This window comes from Podarcis melisellensis (genome assembly GCF_964234715.1).
Source record: "Podarcis melisellensis genome assembly, chromosome: 11".
NCBI lineage: Eukaryota > Metazoa > Chordata > Lepidosauria > Squamata > Lacertidae > Podarcis > Podarcis melisellensis.
Window position 1 is genome coordinate 1,678,390 of NC_138543.1, and position 19,154 is coordinate 1,697,543.

Below are 19,154 nucleotides of genomic sequence, written 5' to 3' on the forward strand. Positions count from 1 at the left end.
CAGAAGCAGCTGGAAGAACCCCTTCATTTCCATATATTCACAAAGATGATCCTCAAAAGGGTCAGGCATTCCAGCTTCCAACTGAAAACAGGAAATCCTAAAACTTGTCGACTGAATGGTTCCTTAACCTATTTGTGAAAAACTCATAGAAAGATATTCCAGATTGTTTAATGATCACTAAATATATGTCAATATTTGTGAACACCTCGTCTCTATAATGCTAAATGTGGACCTATCACCAAATGAAACTATTATGTTCCTGTTTTTGTCTCCAATTCTTAACAGCAACTTAATCATCCTTGACAGCTCACTTTATTTGACAAAACTTCATAGAGGCTTATGCGATCCTGAGCCCCAACTTTCCCCCAAGATGCTGGAGTTGCCCTAACATCTCAGCTGGTTTTTGGTTTTTTGGTGGCAAGAGTAAAATGAGTATTGGTCAAGGATATGATCACTTAAGCGTAATTTAATTGGAGCTGTGGTTTTTAGCTTGCATCTCAGCCCTTGAGATGGAGTGGACAAGAAATGCAAAAAATGTTAGGAATGGTGCATTTGCTAAGTATAACAGCAACAGCTGGAGATAAACACTTTTGTTACCTTGCAACAGTAACCAGCTTTAACATACAGTTGCTTACAAATACAGTTTTTCATTAACAATTGTATTTAGATTTAAACTTGAAAATAACAAAATGACACACCACATCTAAAATATTGCTGTGACATCTTTTTTTTTTTGTAAATCATTGCTTTGCAGCAATAATAGTAAATAATTATTGTATTTGGGAAGAGTCCTCCGCTACTGATAGTCTGTACCTTCCATAATCCTTGTAAGTAGGATGTCTGTATAACGGTGTCCTTTACAAAAAGCATGATCAGCCATAGCCGGGTGCGCCTCCACTATTGAAGTCAAGGCACAACCGATGATAGCCAGCTGCACCACAATGCATTGTTTCCCAGAAGCAAAATGGAACTTCTGTAATTCGTTACCTCATTTGACTCTAGGAACTCTTCCTGGCCACAAGCTATACGACACGGCTTATACTCAGCCATGGTTACTTTCAACAGGGCACCTCGGGAGAGATTCTGGGTGGATTGGGCTCCCTAAAAACATGGCACTCCTTAATAGAGGGTTCACCAACATGGCAGTCACAGAGGCTGCTCCTCTGCTGAAGTTAAGCTTGGAAAAAAGTGATCTATTGTGGCCAATGGAACAGTTGTGGGGCACTATGTGTTTCTGTGGCCTCCAATTGTGCCCAAGGACCCTAAAAGGTTGGTGACCCCTCCCCTAACACATACCGAAGTGGAAATGGTAAGGGGGGGGGGTAATGGCAGCGCGAACCACTTCCAGCAATGTGTTCCCTTACTGTGAGTTCCATGTCCTCCTCTTCCTTTTCTTTCACTGGTTTTTCTGGTTCCTCTGGCTCTTTTTCTTGAAGTTGGATCTCTTGAGCCTGAGACATGTAAGGCATGTCATCTTTGTTCTTGAACTCCAAGCTGAGAATTGAAGGAGGAAGTAGAATTCCTAGAATTACCTAAAGCAATAATAATGATAACAATAATCATCACAATTAACAGGTTATGGTTATGCCAGTTGCTTATTTAGTTTCAAATTACATGTGCTCTCTGGGCCATCCAATAATCTGATACTCATGCATGTGGGTTTCAAAATGACTCGCCAGGGGCTGGTGCGAAAACCCATTGTCTGGGCAAAGCCAGGGATAGCGGGAGCAGAGGCTGGCCATAGATGCTTCTAAAAGACCTGGCGTCCTAGAGAGCTTAAAAGGAGTAGCTCAGCCTTGCCTTACGACACCTCCCTTTAGAGTTTAAAGTGGAAAGATTTGCAGAGGCCCTATCAATGCTTTACATGATCAAAGCTGTTACTGCTAATTCAGCACGACCTCTCCCTAAGCCTCAAGTTATGATATGATTTTAAAACAGTCCTGACCTTTAGGCTGGAATTTTTGCGCATCCGGAGTCTGCCCATCCACATGTCTGTGAGCAGCATTTGGCTACAAGTGTGAGCAATGAAATCGCGATGTTTGGCTGCCACTGCGAGTTGCAGGCACGTGGCATTGCTCCAGTTCTTCAGCTCATAGGTCAGAAGTTTCATTGCCAGCTGCTCATCCTGCTTGTAGGATTGGTCCAGGAGCTCCACTGCCAGCTGGCCAAAATCCCTGCAATACAGGCCGCTTTTTGTTAGCTTGTGCAATCTGTTACATGGAATCTAAACAACTGGGAACTTTCTGCTGAAAGGACTATGCTATACTCAGGTGCACTTGGCATATTGGTGCTGAAGGTTAGACATCTAGTGAAGCTCCTTAATTTACTGTTGCTAAGAGGTCCTAGGTCCCACTTGCTTCCTTTCTTCACCTTGGTGGCTTACATCTGAACCATTCCACTTCCTATTACCTGTTTGAGAAAAGCACATTTCCTAGGGAATCCTTAACTAAGGGAATATAGTGCATCCCCCCCACCCAACTGTGCTAAGTGAATAGTAGAGGTATGGAATTCAAACATATAAGCATCCTCTTTTTTCATTCAACCCAGGTCTGAAGGGAAGTGCTAGAGGACTTCCAGGCAGCCTGTTTTTATTGAGCATTCATTGTAATTTGTTTGCAGGGAAATTAGATGGCATTGATTGCTTAATAAGCATTCACTCTCATTTGTTAGTGGGCAGGCTAGAAGACTGTTGTGTCCAACGAAGTCTTCTCCTGCACTTCCCACTACATTTTCCCTATTGCAAAAAGTTGGATCTTTTGGGTAAGCACGTGCTAGAGCTCCAAATCAGCTTTAATTGCACTGCCTGAATTTTCTGCTTGTAATTTAATCCCACCAGAATATAGTGACAATCTGGAAGCACCCTTGGGATTTATGCAGTGTTTGGCCATAACAGGGGACTGGATACCAATGAAGTGACTGAGGATTTCATGGTACTAGATGAAGGTGATGATAGTTGTTCCTTGTCTTGACAGGCCTTGTTACTTCTGTCCGTATCTATGTGTTTGAGGAATGCTCATAATAGGCAACATTCAGCACATCCTGCCTTGTCTGGGCTGGTTCACAGCCAGTTCTGAAATCCCATGGTGTTAGAGAGCTTAGCCAGGAGATTCACAACAATATATTGTGTGAAGGCTGCATCTGCTTTTATCTTAAGACCATTTAACAGCTGCCATTTGCATCTTAAGAACCTTAGACTATCATAATATGTGCTACTCAGAGCAGCTGTTTGATGGCACAATAGCACCAGGTACATGATACCAGGGATTCAGCATCTGCACCAGTTTTCTCTAACTTTCCCAGTAAAATGCAAAGTGCAATTTTTGACCATAAAAGTCCTGGGGTTTTATAGATACCTGAAATATTACCACTCCACATAAATCAATCCAGAGGAATTTATTTACTGTATTATCTACACATCACATTCCAACAGCAAAGATCAACGTCTTCTCCGTGGCACCCTCATACCTATCAAACTCCTTGGCTCAATAAGGGCACTGAAATAAATACCTAGGTACTTCTGGGAAGTGTTATGCTATGTTTTATATTATATTATATTATATTATATTATATTATATTATATTATATTATATTATATTATTATTATATTATCACACACACACAACTTCTTGGCCCAACGACACCCCAAAGCAGTAAACAGCACATTAATACATAGAAAGGTACAATAAAGGTACAATGAACAGTAAACTGGCCCAAATATGATAATGCTTTACTAATTTAGGATTGGCTCACATTAACTTTCAGCTCTATCCTCTCTTGCTACCTCAGGGCATGCTGAGTTCACCAGCCCACTTGCAGGTCCTCCTTGCCCAACTAAGAGCTCCTTGCCCCAGTAAGAGCTACAGGATATCTGTTGCTGATGCTGATGATAAGAAAAGTCTGTAATACCCCCCCCCCCGGATATGCCTTTGTGAGCTGCATGCAGACACAGCTCCCCAGAATCCTAGCTCTTACTTAGAAGCCAAGCTAGCTCACATTCCCTGCTCCTGCTCTCATGCAAGAGCAAACCCACCTACAACTAGTCACTGTAGGGGTGACTGGAACTTGCCACCAGAGAAGGAGGCTTGCTCCCTGAAAACCAGCTACAGTTGTGGCAAAGTTCTTACGATTCATGTGTGGGGCTATGTCTGGCCCTTGGAACAAGCTCCTGTTTTACAGGTGCAGCAGAAAAGCTGGGGAGGTTAAGGTTGTTTTCTACCTCCAAGCCAGCAATATTCCTGCTCCTTGCTTGCCTTCTGAGCCAATGGTGGCCTCCAAATAAATAGGTTTCTTCCAGGAAACCTACTATACACAAGTGCAGGAAGGCATCTTGTTTGGTCTGGCTATCATCAGATCAGTGTTAAAAAGAAGTGGGGTCATTGTAACAGGCTTTTAGGTAGTATCAGTAGAAACAAATCAAGATGAATTCATTAATTATTCAACCTGGAGTTATGATTTAACTCCTGAGATATGTCATCCACCATATCATTCTCGGATGCTTCGTGGGCCATGGCTTTGCAGAGCTTACAGGCCACTAAAGCCTTAGCCATGGCTTCCTCTCCATGTTGCCAGAAAAAGAGGGCCATCTTCTGACGCTTCATTAGCACAGCCCACACCATCAACTCATGAAAGGGAAAAGGGAAATGGTTAATCTCAGGATCATCAAGATCAATGTCCACTTCTTCCTCTCGCTTCTTGGTTGTTTTTCTTCCCCTCCGCAGTGGGACATCATCCTGTTAAATGGAGAAAACGCCATCAGACCAAAACAGTTTCAGCCATGTAATGTTTGTTAGGAGACATTAAACTAGTTCCTTTGCTACAGTCATAAGTTACTAACAAACTTGCTCTCTCTAGTTTATGTGACTCTAGATACTTTCTCACACAGGGCAAAACATCCACACTTTCTCACAATAATAATACATACTGCCTTGGGCCCTCCATCACAAAACAGATGTAAATAACCCAGCCTTTAATATATCTGAACTGAAGAATGATGCCCACAAAACAACAGTTTTAGTACTTAAAGAAATACTTGTTGAAATAAATAGCATTGCTAACATCTATCCAGTCCCTGCGTTAAAAACAATAAATCCCTGTTGAATGCCTTGCTGGCCAACTTAAGCCAACACAAATATTGTAAACTATATTATGTGTTTTATGAAATATCTTGCTTTAGAATTATGTGAATGTGGATTGCGTTCATCCTGTCAAAATTAGAAAACGATCTCATACTGTTGTGGGAAAGACTGATTCCCATGCTGTCCTTGGGTACATTCACAGAGCTGATTTTTTTTGCTGCTGAGCTTTTTCCAGCAGTGCCCCGCAGTTGTTGCTTCCATGTGCCTATGGGGGTAGAAGAGCAAACTGCACCTGTGCTCCCCAATACAGCACAGGAGGGGCGTTGGGCAAGTCTGGTCTTGAACTGTGCTTTGGTCATTTCTAGTAGCAGATCCCAGCATATTAATGGTAGTAGAATCTCCCCAATGTCACATGCACCAACCTATAATTAAGAATTAGCCTTAATTCACCTTTCTTTATGAATAGCCTTATAAAAACTCATCAATTTTGAGCCAAACAAGCAATTAGCTACCTATCTGTGACTTTAAGTGCAGAGCTCATTTGTTTTTAACACAACACAACCAGTCAATGGCGCCCTATCAGATGTCAAGGAAATAAACAACTACCTGACTTTTAGAAGACATATGAAGGCAGCCCTGTTTAGGGAAGTTTTTAATGTTTGATGGTTTATTCTGTTTTAATATTCTGTTGGGAGCCGCCCAGAGTGGGGGCACCGGATGCAGTGATGGGGGGGGCTGTGCGAGGCTCCCAGCCCCCCCACAGATGACCTCAGCTGCACCAGGACAGGGATCGCCCAGCGGTGGCTCAGCGAGGCTTGGAGGAAGTCCAGCGAATAGCGCAGTGGAGCCGCCCCCCGACCGAGCACCCACCAGCCTCCTCCATCGCCACCGTGGCTGCCATAAATGAGGAGAGAGAGGCAGGGACGGTGAGAGCCAGGCAGGCTGCATGGAAGTGGGCGAGCCAGTTCAAACCTGGCCCCCACCCGACCTGCACGGAGACCGGCACGCAGGTGGTGGGCAGGGACCCACCAAAACATTTACTATCACATTTATTTATTTATTGTTTTAAAAAATTATAATCTTTATCCCTTGATGTTTGTTTCTTTGTGTTTTTTGTGGGGGGGGGATCCTTTTATTCTTATTTTATCTAGATTTTATTCTTCTTCTTTGGTTCCTTTCCCTTAATTTTTCAAAAAAAATCAAAAATATTTATAAAACATTTTTAATACATTTTTCTTTCTTCTTTTTAAATTTTCTTTGCCCCTCATATTTCTTACCTCCATTTTTTCTAACTCTTAAGAACCAAAATGGCGGCGCCCAGAAGGGAGCCTTGAACCAACATAGGCCACTTCCTGGGATCACCACTTCAGCCCTGACTTCATACTTTAAAAAATTTTACTCCCCCTGCCCTCCCATTACCATCATCATCTTTTCTTAAAAAAACAAAAACAAAACAAAATGAATTAAATGACACTTACTTCCATTCCCAGCAGTTTCAGGGCTTTGGGCTGTAGGCAGAAGAAGAAGAAATGACAATGTTTCAAATATATAAAGGGGTGTGTATGTGTGCGCGTGCAGCAATCCTATACACACATACCTGAGAGTAAGTCCAACTTAATCCAACAGGGCTTACTTCTGAGTAGACAGGAATAGGATTGCACTGCAAAGCACAGAGACTGCAGAACCACTGCTCCCCCCCCCCAATCAATCATGCTCAGTTCTGATTTTGGAACCCCAGTCCATATATTAGGAAAGCCCCTAGATCTAGATGTTGTAGTTTATGTTGAACTGCACATGATCAATTCTCCTTCTTCACGGGGTCTATAGGAGAGTCTCCCCTCCCATGTCTCCATATTTATGTTATTTTCAGAAAAACTTTCACAAAAAAGCAAGAGATGGCTAAATAGAGAATATCATTTCTGTTAAGTGCAGAAGCCTAGAACATTTGCTACTCGCGCATGTTTGGGAATTTGCTTTTGATTACTTGACTACAACTTTACTGGAACCTATTTTAATAAAGATCATCTATCTTACATGTGGGATCTTTTTCAGAATATGGCCTTCTACACAAGGATCTGATGACCTCTAGAATGCATGCGAAGAACTCACTATTTCTAAAATGCTGAACACCCCCCCCCCCCGTTAGCTGTTCTGAGCATCTTCTTTTGGAAAGTGGAAGTGAATTACAAATATTTATGCAAATAGAATAAATTCTCAGAGTAAAGAATGGCAAATGAAGAAATCACCCTTAACTTTGATGCCCGCTGCTGGCTGGGCTGCCACCGGCAGCTTTGAAAGAGGTTTGGAAAACAATGTGTGTCCTGGGGAAGTGGCTCCCAGGATCTCAGGACTTCCTGTATGGAAGTATGGTTGGAAAAAGGCCCCCAGCCATACTCTAAGTCAGGCACGAGGAACCTCAGGCCCTGGGAACCAGTGTGGCCCTCCAAGGCATCTAGCGAGGGGTGTGGCAGGACAGCAAATGTCTCTCCCCAGGCCATACAACCTCCTGAGTCACAACCCTTCCCAGCTGTACTTTGTATCCCTTGAATGTTTTGGTCTGAACCTGAACTCTGACCATGCTTCTTGCTTGTCTGGAAGGAGGACAGAGGCGTGTGAGTGTGTGAGAGCGCAGAAACTGGCTTCCTGTGCAAAGCTGATATTCATGTTCCTTCCCTGCCCACTTTTGCTTCTGGCCCTTCTGCCCTGGAAGGTTGCTCTGGAAGAGAAGATGGCCCTTTGGCTGAAAAAGCTTCCCCACCGCTGCCCCTTCCCCACTTTCCTTTCAGCAGGCTCACAGCTCACTGCAACCCCTTAGGAAAGAAGCAAGCACAAAAACCCTCAATAATAACAGTCCTTACTCTCTTGGGGCCAAATAAGTTGTGATAGAGGGTTCGGAAGCGTTTCCGAGTATAATTGCAGCGGTAAGCTCCTCCCATGAGGTACTCAATCACCAGGCCAATGTCAATCAGACTGATCCTGTAATCTGGAGGAAGATTTCCCTATTTTTCCATTGGAATAAACACACACACAACACAAAGGGGAAGGGGGGAGAGAGATAAAGTTGGTTATTATGTTTACCACACAGATTTCTCTGTAACTATGAGAGGTTTTTAAAAATGAAATAAAATGTTAAGAAAACATAAGAATGTATTATTATGCTGGTTAATTAATTCACCTTAAAATAGATCCAACCGAAACCTGGATATTCACGCTTGGAAAGAAGACATAAATTAAATAAGAAGTTGCATTAAAACAAAGCAGTAACAGAAGATAATAAGTTTCAGAACAAAGGATTCAGGCTCTTCTGAGAAGGAAAACAGGAAACATCAAAGCGCATGAGGGCAAAGCATTGATTAGAGGACTTGCTGGACTCTAGCTATGGCCTGTTCATCGCCTGCTGAATGTGTGCGTACTTTGGCAACCGCCTTGGGGCAGTGTGTGTGTCAGGCTCTGTCCAACTGCTTTCTGCAGACTTAATCATGGAACCAGAAGAATGCTGTAGCACACATTCCCACTCAACCCTTTAAACTTTACACACACACTTCTAACTCTTTTCCCGCATATGTTCCAGAATGCTCAATTCCCTCCAATTGTTCTTAAATATAACCTCCACCTTTATTTCCTGGGGAAAGTTGCTTTCATTCACATTACTAGCAAACAAGAGGAATTATGTTTGTGCTTTTCAAAAGGTGTCAACTGTATACAGGATTTTAAAATATCATACCTTTCAGTTGAACTTCGGGTTATTCTTCTTGCCTCTGCAAGCATATGCCCCTGGAGGCACAGTCTGAAAACTAGCAGGCGCCGGATGGGCCTGGATCTCTTTTGATGTTGTAATTTGATTTTTCAGAAACAAACACTTATGTAATTATTTCCCAAATATGATTCTCATGTGAGAGTTTCCAATATCCTCAATTTTAAGTAATAATTGCTTTAAATCTTGTCCAAAAATGGGTTAGCCTGCAATATTTCACTCTATTGGCCAACGATGAATTTACATCTGAGACCTTGCTCCACTGACTCTGCTCTCTCCTGATATCAAACTGTAAATGTTTCTATTTTATCAATGCAAAGTTTAGAACTATGTAAATGAATGTTTGTGTCCCCTGTAGCATTTGTCCTTTTCAGTGAATAATTTGACAGTGCTGTGGCATCAACGCAGAGCGCTGCACGGGTTTCACAAAATGCCACTTTGGGACTATTTTCTTCACTCAGGCATTCCAGTAAATGTCTAGGATTTCCACGATGAAGTAAGGCAATTCCCAGTTCTCAATGCGTATTTGGTACCAGGTGCAGATACCAGAAGTTCCTTGCAAGCATGAAGAGATGCAAGTGTGAACAAATCTAGCAGGCACCTCCAATTCAAATACCAGGAAAAGGTGGCCAGCTCCTAGTATTGGGCCTAAGCTCTAGATTCTAACTAGCATTCAGCAAATTTTACTTCTGTGCTTTCTTCATAGCTACTTGCCCCATGGATACTGTAATCCCATAGACAGATACAAAATGTTAAGTGAACATCAGTCCTCAGCCTAACTTCTTTTCAGACTAGAGGGCATGCAAGGCTTGATCAACCAACAAAGGTCTCTTCCTTCTGGCATTTGACATATGATACTGAGATCTTGTCAGGCATGCGTAGATTTGATCATATTTGGACTGCGATTGTTGTAAGAAGGATTGTTCAGCTTTATTAATATTTTTCAAACAAACAAACGAGCACACTAAAAAGAATTTTACAACACTGTTTTATTTTGTTGGTCTTTCTTATCTAGAAACAATTTACTCTGGAATAGTTTACATCTCTTTTTAGGAGTAAAATTATACTAATCCAGAAACTGTCACCAGCACCACAGACACGAATTCTTTTAATATATACATAACTCCAAAAATCCTCCAGCATTTCTACAGCAGGAAGTTTCACCCATGTTTGATCTCCTGCACACATAGATGTCACAGACACATTGACATCAGCCACCTTGAGCTAATTACAACCTCTCCACCTCACAGTAAAGAAAATAGGTGCGAGGGAAGGGATTGTGTACAGCACAAGAGAAAGAGAAGTTGCTGAATTACAACTCATTACCAAACTAAAAACTATGGAGAAACCTGGTCTGAATAGAGATATTGGATTCATGCCCCGTTATACACGCTAAAGCTAATTTTGGTCATCTATCCCTTTAGAAATCCCTTGCCCTTCTCTGTGGAACCAACTGCCATTACAGTCATCAATAGTTATAAGGTTGAAGAGACCAGTCTTTACAATGTTTTTTGGGAGTAAGCACTATTGAATATAGTGGGACTTACTCCACGTGTTTCCTAAGAAATGACCAGCTGTGAAGCATTGCAATTAAATAATTTAAAGTGGATTGGGGACTTTCCCCTTCAAAATTATTGGAAGGGTTTTGTATGCCAGCTTCACTGTTTCCTCATTTGGTGCAGGGATTCTATTTTCAGGCTAAACAGGACTCTGTTTTTCCACCTACACCCACACCACTTTTAATTGTTCTCTGAGACATGGAGGGGATCAAATCAGAAGCTGGGATGGCTTCTATAATTATGGGACTGTCCCTGGGAAATGGGGTCACTTGGAGAGTAAGAACTCACAGACATAAGAGTGCTGGCAGCAAGCATCACCTTCTAAACTGTGTCCATGAAAAATTAAGAAACTGGAAATGTTTATTATATGAACATTAGAGGGCACTATTTACCCACCATAATCCCAACTCTTTCCCCTTTTGTTCCTTTGAGTGATCATTAAACATCAGTGTGGCAAGTACAGTCATTTTAGATCAAATCCTTTCCCAGCTTAATAAGTAGAGGCTATGGATATTCCCATATGAGAGAGATTGCCTTTATTAAGGACGCAGAGGGGTCTAAAGGGTAAACAACTCTTCTTTCCCACAAATTAATTGAAACATCACCCAGCATTCAAGAGATCCCGCTGGAATCCAAAGCCTGTCTGGGATCACTCACTTTGTTTAAGTATCAACCATTGGCACAGGTAGCCTTTCCTTGTCCTCCCCACACAGAAATATCCTCTGAAGTATCTTTTTCATTTAGTTATCTGAATGTTGTGCCTTCTCAGGATGGTATTGTCAAGCTGTGTAATAAATTAAAATTATTGCAAAAGGGCAACATGCTACCCAAGAATTGCACTGGTTTGATGTGGAGAGCGGCTGCTTGCAGAGCCCTGCCTCACTTGGTCTCCCTTTCCTTACTACAGTGTAATAAGGAGCTTCACAGAAATCCTAAACTATCCTCAAGCTTTTTGAAGCTTGCATACTGTCACTTACAGCCTTACATTTCTCATATTTGGCTATTTAATTTGCAAATACTGCAGAATGCCACAAATATGAACACATTTAAATTACTCATCAGACTTAATATTTAAACTTAATGTACAGTGAAATCAGGCGGACACAGAGAATTAATGCCTTTGCACACATCCTTCAACATGTCACAATTTAAATTTTATACCTTAGATCCCAAAAGATTATGGTTTAGCTACCAGGCTTTAAAATGCATCAGAATCAGAACACCTACTTCAGAAGAGTCATCTGTCTCAGTCATGTACTGTGAACCATTTGACTGTCAAAATAATATTACTTTCCATTAAAAGGCTATACTCTAGAATGACATTCCATTTAAATCGATGTCAGGCTCTCTGATAGATTGACTGAGGAGGAGCGAATGTCATTGCTCATGTGTGGGAGTGCTGTAAGTCACCCAATATATTGTAACACATTTCTTTCTTACAATTTACATAAAATAAAAAGGGCAACTCCTAATGTGCTAAGATTTCTTGTTAAAGCTGTTTCTGGGATATTGCTCTTGGTTTCTGCAGTGCTAGATCACTAATTCCAGTCAGAGTTTACTCTGCTGCTTGGACATTAAAAAACTATGTTTCAGAATAGTTTCCAACCCCTAGCACAATGTATTTCTGAAAGCTCCTTTAGTTTATGAAAACATTTCTGGGAGGGAAAAGGACATACAGGAGTTAGAATTATTTACTGTGAAAATACATACTGTAGCTTCCCTGAAATAGTCTCAGCATCTGAGATAACAAAGGGGGCTTGGCATTTTAAAAAGTGTTCTTGAAAGGGGCTGGGGACACAGGATAAAGGTGCTTCCAAAACAAGTAAACAGCATAAAAATGATCACACACTTGAGTACAAGTACTGTGCTACTTGCTTGCAACTCACAGAGCAAGAACAGAGAAGCAGAAAAGTTTAAATAATTATTTCTGGCTTCCATTCAGGTACTACTGTACATCCAAGGGATTTATGCTTGAGAACAACAGAAGTGATGTAAATGATCTTTCAGAATTTTTCAAATGATATTCCGAGGCTCCTTAATTTCAATTACTTCATAAATGACAGTGTAAAGGCAATTATCAATGGAGCAGAACCCATTCACACCATCTTCAAACATCTCCAGGCATTTTTTTCAAACTTCTGAAACTCTTTTGTTCCCAAATTCCTTTTATTTCTCTGCTTTCTAGGGAATCACTTAACTGTTACTGCTAAAATGCAGCACATTTTGAATCTATATTTCACTCACTCTCTTGAACCCACAGATGTACCTTCTGATGCAGATGTGTAAATGTCTAGAGCTGGATCTTGGGTGCCTGCTATAAAGGAGTCTGGCCAGCTGTGTTGGAAGCATCTAGGTACTAGATACCCCACTACTTTTACAATTTTTATGCAAAGTCATTGCCTCCCACTACTGCACACCATCATAGATTGCCATCAATTTATGCCATCTTTAGAGAAGAGAAATAGGTGCCAGTTTTCATTTCATTCTTTGTATCATTGTATCATACAGAGAAAATTTTATCTACCCAATTTTTGATAAAATGCTCCCTGCTTAATAGTTTTTATAAAGTGGATTTTTTAAAAGCCACTAGTTGCTCTATATTCCCTTCTGCCACAAGCTCAAGTACGGATACTGGGTTAAAAACAAAATTTAATTTAAAACTGCACTATTCATTTTTTTAAATGGAGATGAGAGATTTTATAGCACATAGCACAAAATGAAATTAAAAATGTTGCAGTGATTCAAGATCCAGAACAAAAATTATATACTTTGCAATGTCCAGCACTGGCCCGCCACATGAAAAATCAGCATCCCAAATAGTGGTGGATATACAAAATACAGCTAACAGCATAAATCCACATGGCATGAAAAACACCTGCAATTCCGCTAGCGAAAGCACTATCTCAAAGCATCTAAAGTCACTGAAAGAGCAGCCCAGTTAACTGCATTGAACACAGAAGGCTGAGAATCAGTACAGACACACACTGCACAACTGAAACGGCAGAAGACAGGAGAAGGCTCTTACTGAAAGCTCATGCAAAACAGGGGCTGTCTCTAAGGACAAGATAGAAGCAGCCGCAGCATTACCTTCAAGCTACTGTCCACCCGTTGGACTCTTACCTTTTTGACATCTCTGACAAGATGATACAAAGTGTTGGATGGTCCATGTCTCTGAAAATGAAGGACAGCAGAGGACCAAATAGCTTTAACCCATCAAAAAGAAGTAATTTGAAACAAAATACAGATGGCACAGATGTTTGGTATGGTTTCCTAAACCATCAACAGCATGGCAATTTTTATAGTGTTCATCTTTTACAAATATCTGACCCTTGAATGGGCAAATGTACTGGCCAGATGGCACTTATATATGCACTGTAGGTATTCATGAGAGAGAGGTACAAGTTCATAGGCTTTTATCTGCCATTACATTATACCACCTTTATTCTGGATTAATATAAATACTGTTCTGAACACAAATGTCACGATCAAAATGAAGATTTGTCAAAGGGAGGAGGGATGCTTTCTGCATACAGATATCCCCAAAGCACTGGATGAAATGGTTATTTTTAGCTACCTGTCATCAAAGAAAATGGAAAGAAGTAAATGAACCCACATTACTATTCGGTGCCAACAATAAACGTGGAATTGGAAATAAACACCTTGAGTTTGGAAAAATCTGATTGATGTGGCTTGGGGAAAAGAGTCTGGTGGGCCAAAGTAGCCCCATGGATGGAGGTTCTGTACTCCAGCTTGTGGAAGTTGAAGCAAACAAGCAAAATCAACAGACAGACAGAAAATTTGGTTTAGTTTGGCCCTACCGTATTGTACAATTCCTCTAGTCTTGAGATGGTGAGAAAACGGTGCATGCTTACTCCATTCTCTATGAGCAATTTTACAAAATCTACTCTGTCCAATACGAGGGCATCCAGCATGGCTTGCTCAAGGGATCCCACCTAAAAAAGGAAATAAGCCAGTCAGACTGTCTTCATGGTCAGTTTGATATAGACATCAAGGTGAATGCCCAGCTTTGGTACAGAGAGGAAATATGGTCAGTTCCACACCTCTTCCGGCATCTTAAAGGCAGATTCCAGCAAAACATTCCATGTTTATGTAATGACTTTTCAACACAATCCTGGGACATTCTGAGAAAATAAAATTACAGCTGCCACAAAAAAAGAAGATGAATGGGAATAATAATATGAATTTTTAAAAAATGGATGAAAGACAAAACAATGTGATTTATGTGAATGCGTAACAAAAACAAGCAAGCTTACTAATGATGAAGATGATGATGATGGAATGATCTGTAGCCTTAAGCAAAACACACAGGATAGATTTCAATTTGTGCTGAGTGGGGAAGGAGTTCCCCCTCACACCAGGAGACTTCCCCCTCTCTTCTCTCCTGCGCCTCCCATCCCTCTTCTGCGGTTTACTCCGAACCTCCAGAGCAGATTTAGGGCATGGACGGGTTGTGGGCATGGGAGAGAAGGGGGAGAAATACCCACTGCCCGAGGGGACCTCAATTTGTCCACACAACAAGTGAGTTGCATCCTGCCTAAAGGTTCACAATTAGGCAGAGAGCAGGAGTAAAAAGGCACTTGGCAGACTCAATATTCATTTCCAACTTTGCTAATCTAAAGGCTGCCATGTTTCTCTTTTCTTTGGCTGTCTGCCTAGCCAGAAGGGTTTGGAGACAGATCTGGGCTTTTTGTTTCCAAAAATGGGGGTCAATTACTACTTCTTTGTCTCTGAATCTTAGGTGTGATCTGAGACCGGCAGCACCTTGCAGAAACAATCCCAACCCATCTGCAATCTCCATCCTGAGACCGATGGCCGGTAGTCCGAGGAGCTGTTGCGCTCACCTGTTGTGAGCACTTGCAGACCTCTTGTCTGGGTTGCTGCAGCTTACTCTGAGGTGGGGGGGGGGAGGCAGAGGAGAGCTTGGCACAATGCACATTGTGCCTGGAAAACAGCAGTGATGGTGTGAATTCAGGTGAGGGATGCCCTCCTGCCCACCGCTACTGCTTATGGAATGAATGAATGATTTATACCCCGCCCATCCAGCAGGGCTTCCCCAGCCACTCTGGGCAGCTCACAACAGAATATTAAAAACAGAATAAAACATCACACATTAAAAACTTCCCTAAACAGGGCTGCCTTCAGATGTCTTGTAAAAGTCAGACAGTTGTTAATTTTCTTGACATCTGATGGGAGGGCGTTCCACACTGCAAGTGCTGCTACCAAGAAGGCCCTCTGCCTGGTTCCCTGTAACTTGGCTTCTCGCAGTGAGGGAACCACCAGAAGGCCCTCGGAGCTGGACCTCAGTGTCCGGGCAGAACGATGGAGGTGGAGACGCTCCTTCAGGTATACAGACATTCTGGCTACAACTTCTAGTCAACATTTTGTTTTTTGTTGCTTTCTTTTGCTGTTTCCACCTACTTCTTACTCCGGGTAACATCCAGCCTGTCAAAGAGTTCTTACTTGACATTTTGTGACATTTTAGATGGTCCTAATAAAGGTATTGCCCAACTGCACATTTTGGAACAAATAAATTCCTTACCTGTCATGCCAAAGACTACAGAAGCCACTAGATGGCAACATTTCCTTTAAGAAGAAAATCCCTTTTAAAAATGATTCCCCCTGCCCATATTAAACTGAAAATTATGATATTAGAGGTGTATATATACTGTACCGGCCACTGTTGCCCATAAATAAAAATCTGGCTGCGAGCGATGTCTACTCTGTTCCAGGCTAATGCTAGGCTCAGTTGATCTGGAGCAGATGCATTGGCTCCTATACAAAAAGATTGGGGGGGGGGGAGCATACGTTATTAAATACAATGTCATGGGACGTGAGCAGAAGACAGAAACACAGTGCAGGTGAGAGTCCAGGGTGGGCTTTTGCATGATCTACTATGTAGTAATAATAATATAAAAAGAAACTTAACTATTCCTGCTCTCTAAACTAGCTAAAGTTTGTAACGATACATTTCATTGGAACAAGTTAGGTGCTATTAACCTCTACACACTCTGTGTAGAGTGCAAGCCAGAAGCACATTATCTCTTGATTCAATACTGCCATCTCCACAGGGACATAACTGTTTTTCCAGTGGATTTTTTTGAAATCGACCCTCAAATACAGCTGAAGGCAGCATATTCAATCTTGCAAAAGTGAAAGCCCGTCTGTATTTTGAAATTTTAAAATTTTGCAAGTAGGGTGGCAAAGTGTCAAAATGGCTAGGTGGAAAATAATCATACCATGGACAAAATTTCCTTATTGTGGCCAGATTATTCTGCCACCAGACATCATATAGGCACTGTCTAATTAAATTATTTGCTTTACTGAAGCTCAGTATTAATAACTGTTGTGGTGATAAACCAGAAAAGTAAAGCTTTTGGTTGACAATTTTAGTCCAAGCGCTCTCATGACAATCTTATGATAATAAGGGTAATAGACTGGTGGGGTTTAAATTTAGCCAAAGCCAATAATTAAATATCCTACGCCAAATCTGTAATTCAACAGAAGGGAGGTTAGCCTCTAAGCTCAATGAAGCATTTGGAACACAGGATGGAATAGAAAAAAATTGCCATAGGAACTTAGATTGAACAGCTTCAGTAGATCCAAGGTCCAAATCTGAGCCCCACATAATAACTGTGCTAGGGGATTAGCTTTAAACACTTCAAGGACTGGTGGTATGTGATTGCTACCTTTTGTATGGAAAAAGTGTCAGAATTTTGGCACTTTGTGAAGCTTTTTGCTTTGCATATTTCTGATGTGATCCCCATGACCCTGTTGACTAGAAAATAAGGCCATGGTATTTAAAGACTTTAACTTGTTCCATCAGCTGATTCAACTGATATACCATCTATGGGCCCTATAATTTCTTGAAAACACAATGGCTTTAGTTTTCTTGTAATTCACTGCCAGCTGTTCCCTTTGGCAGTAGCCTGCAGATGCCCTCATCAATCTTTTTAGGCCACTTTTATTTGAGATAGAAGTACCGCATCATCTGCGTATAATAATATAGAGATGGTGGTTTTTGTGGCCAATTTAGGGGTGTGATACTTTGGAGATGTTAAACTCTGGACAATATCATTTATATATAAATTAAACACTGTGGGAGCTAGGATACAACCTTGCTTAACTCCCCTTGTGGCTGGACCAGATCCTGTGAACTGCCCATTTGTAGAGCAATGCACTTTCAGCACAGTGTTTTTATATAGACATTTAGTCAAGAACAACAATCTTTTAACTACACTTGAAGAGTTCAACTTATCCCACAGTTTTACTCGAGAGGTTGAATTGAATGCAGCTTTCAGATCAATGAAAGTTGCATATAGCACACCACCTGGTTTCTTAACATACTTATCTATAAAACGGGCTAGTACAAAGCAATGGTCTACAGTGGATCTGCCTTGTCTAAATCCTGCTTACTCTTCGGCAAGAATAGCTTCATCAGTTATCCAATCAACTAACTTATTGTAACGATGCTTTGCATATAATTTACTAATTACAGGTAGCAAACTAATTGGTCTATCACTAACCGGATTGGATGCAAGGCCCCTTTTGAAGAAAGGGATGACTACCACTGTGGTCCAAACTTCAGGAAACAACCCCAGCAGGTTGACCTCATCATCCTGCCCATGATAGAGTGAATGATAATATGGCATCCATTCACTGGGTCCAATAGTACACATTGGAACATTACAAGCCTCCTCCAGCAGGCCTGATATTGTACGCCAGAAGAGGCAGATTGAGACAGGCCAAGCATGTTTTTCTGCTTTCTGTGTCCCCCCCCCATCTTAGCAGAAGTTTATACTTCTGTCTGAGGGAAACATATTCATTAATGAAGAGGGGTAAATTAGAGTTCATATATTTACAGTAAACTCTCTTCAGCTGGCTTTTAGCTTGCTTGCAGTCTTTGTTGAACCAGCTGGAAGATCCCATTGATCTTATTGAGCCACTGTTCTTGATCTCAGTTCTCAAGTGGTCTTGCAACCTGTCAGTCAAGATCTTAAATAAATTCATAACCTCAGCAGCAAAGGTAGCTGAGATGATAGCAGTATGAATAGTCCTTAAATCATCTGCATGAAGAAGGTGAGTCAGTGCTAGACTGAGTACTGGCATCGGCTTAATTCAATTGCCTGCAGTCACACCAAAGTTTGCATTAGAGATAAATTGAGTTTTTGGGGAAGAATTGTTAAGGAAGATGATCGCTTTCAATATTATGGCCCACCTCAAACTCCCTGGCAAACTTATATGCAAACCTCAAGATGGCAATATAATCTATCACACTGCCTCCATGCTTTGTAAAGTGGGTATATTCCCTGGGCTGATCGCCCTCTGTCATACCGTTTAATATTAGCAAACCCCTCCCGCCTTACAACTTGGGCTAAACAAAGCCCTGAATAATTACATTTCTGATCTTTAGACTGACAGGAGGTACCTCTGACTAAGTAAATACCTGGTTCCAGACTCTAATTGTAATGGGTGTACAAATTTACATTATTGGCTCCCATATGTGCATTAAAATCCCCTGCAGTGATAAACACTGCAGTAGGATACTGTATAGGGATTCCAGGGATACGGGTAACTCTAGTTCTGTCTGGATAGTATTTACAGTAGATTTTTTTTTTACAAGGTGGCATGTAGAAGTTAATCAGCATTAAACATATTTTCAAAACTATAACCAAGACAGTTGCAAACGGATTGCATGGAATCATGGCTGTTGTAGTTGCATTCAACTTTGTGAAGATGAAACATGCT

General features: G+C 41.3%; 1 protein-coding gene across 8 annotated transcripts in view; it reads right to left on the bottom strand.

Moving 5' to 3' along the window:
* Nucleotides 1–19,154, bottom strand: part of TRPM3 (transient receptor potential cation channel subfamily M member 3) — a gene marked incomplete at its 5' end in the record, with an annotated part of 408,936 nt that overhangs the window by 53,720 nt on the left and 336,062 nt on the right. For 6 of the 8 annotated variants that reach the window (XM_081930365.1, XM_081930366.1, XM_081930360.1 and 3 more), the window contains 9 exons: nt 1,365–1,532; nt 1,946–2,174; nt 4,441–4,730; nt 6,554–6,583; nt 7,934–8,074; nt 8,251–8,286; nt 13,509–13,559; nt 14,207–14,341; nt 16,081–16,181. In XM_081930365.1, coding sequence (XP_081786491.1) covers nt 1,365–1,532; nt 1,946–2,174; nt 4,441–4,730; nt 6,554–6,583; nt 7,934–8,074; nt 8,251–8,286; nt 13,509–13,559; nt 14,207–14,341; nt 16,081–16,181 — 1,181 coding nt within the window. The remainder of the gene's footprint in view (nt 1–1,364; nt 1,533–1,945; nt 2,175–4,440; nt 4,731–6,553; nt 6,584–7,933; nt 8,075–8,250; nt 8,287–13,508; nt 13,560–14,206; nt 14,342–16,080; nt 16,182–19,154) is intronic. The other 2 variants (XM_081930363.1, XM_081930368.1) reach the window with 1 other exon arrangement.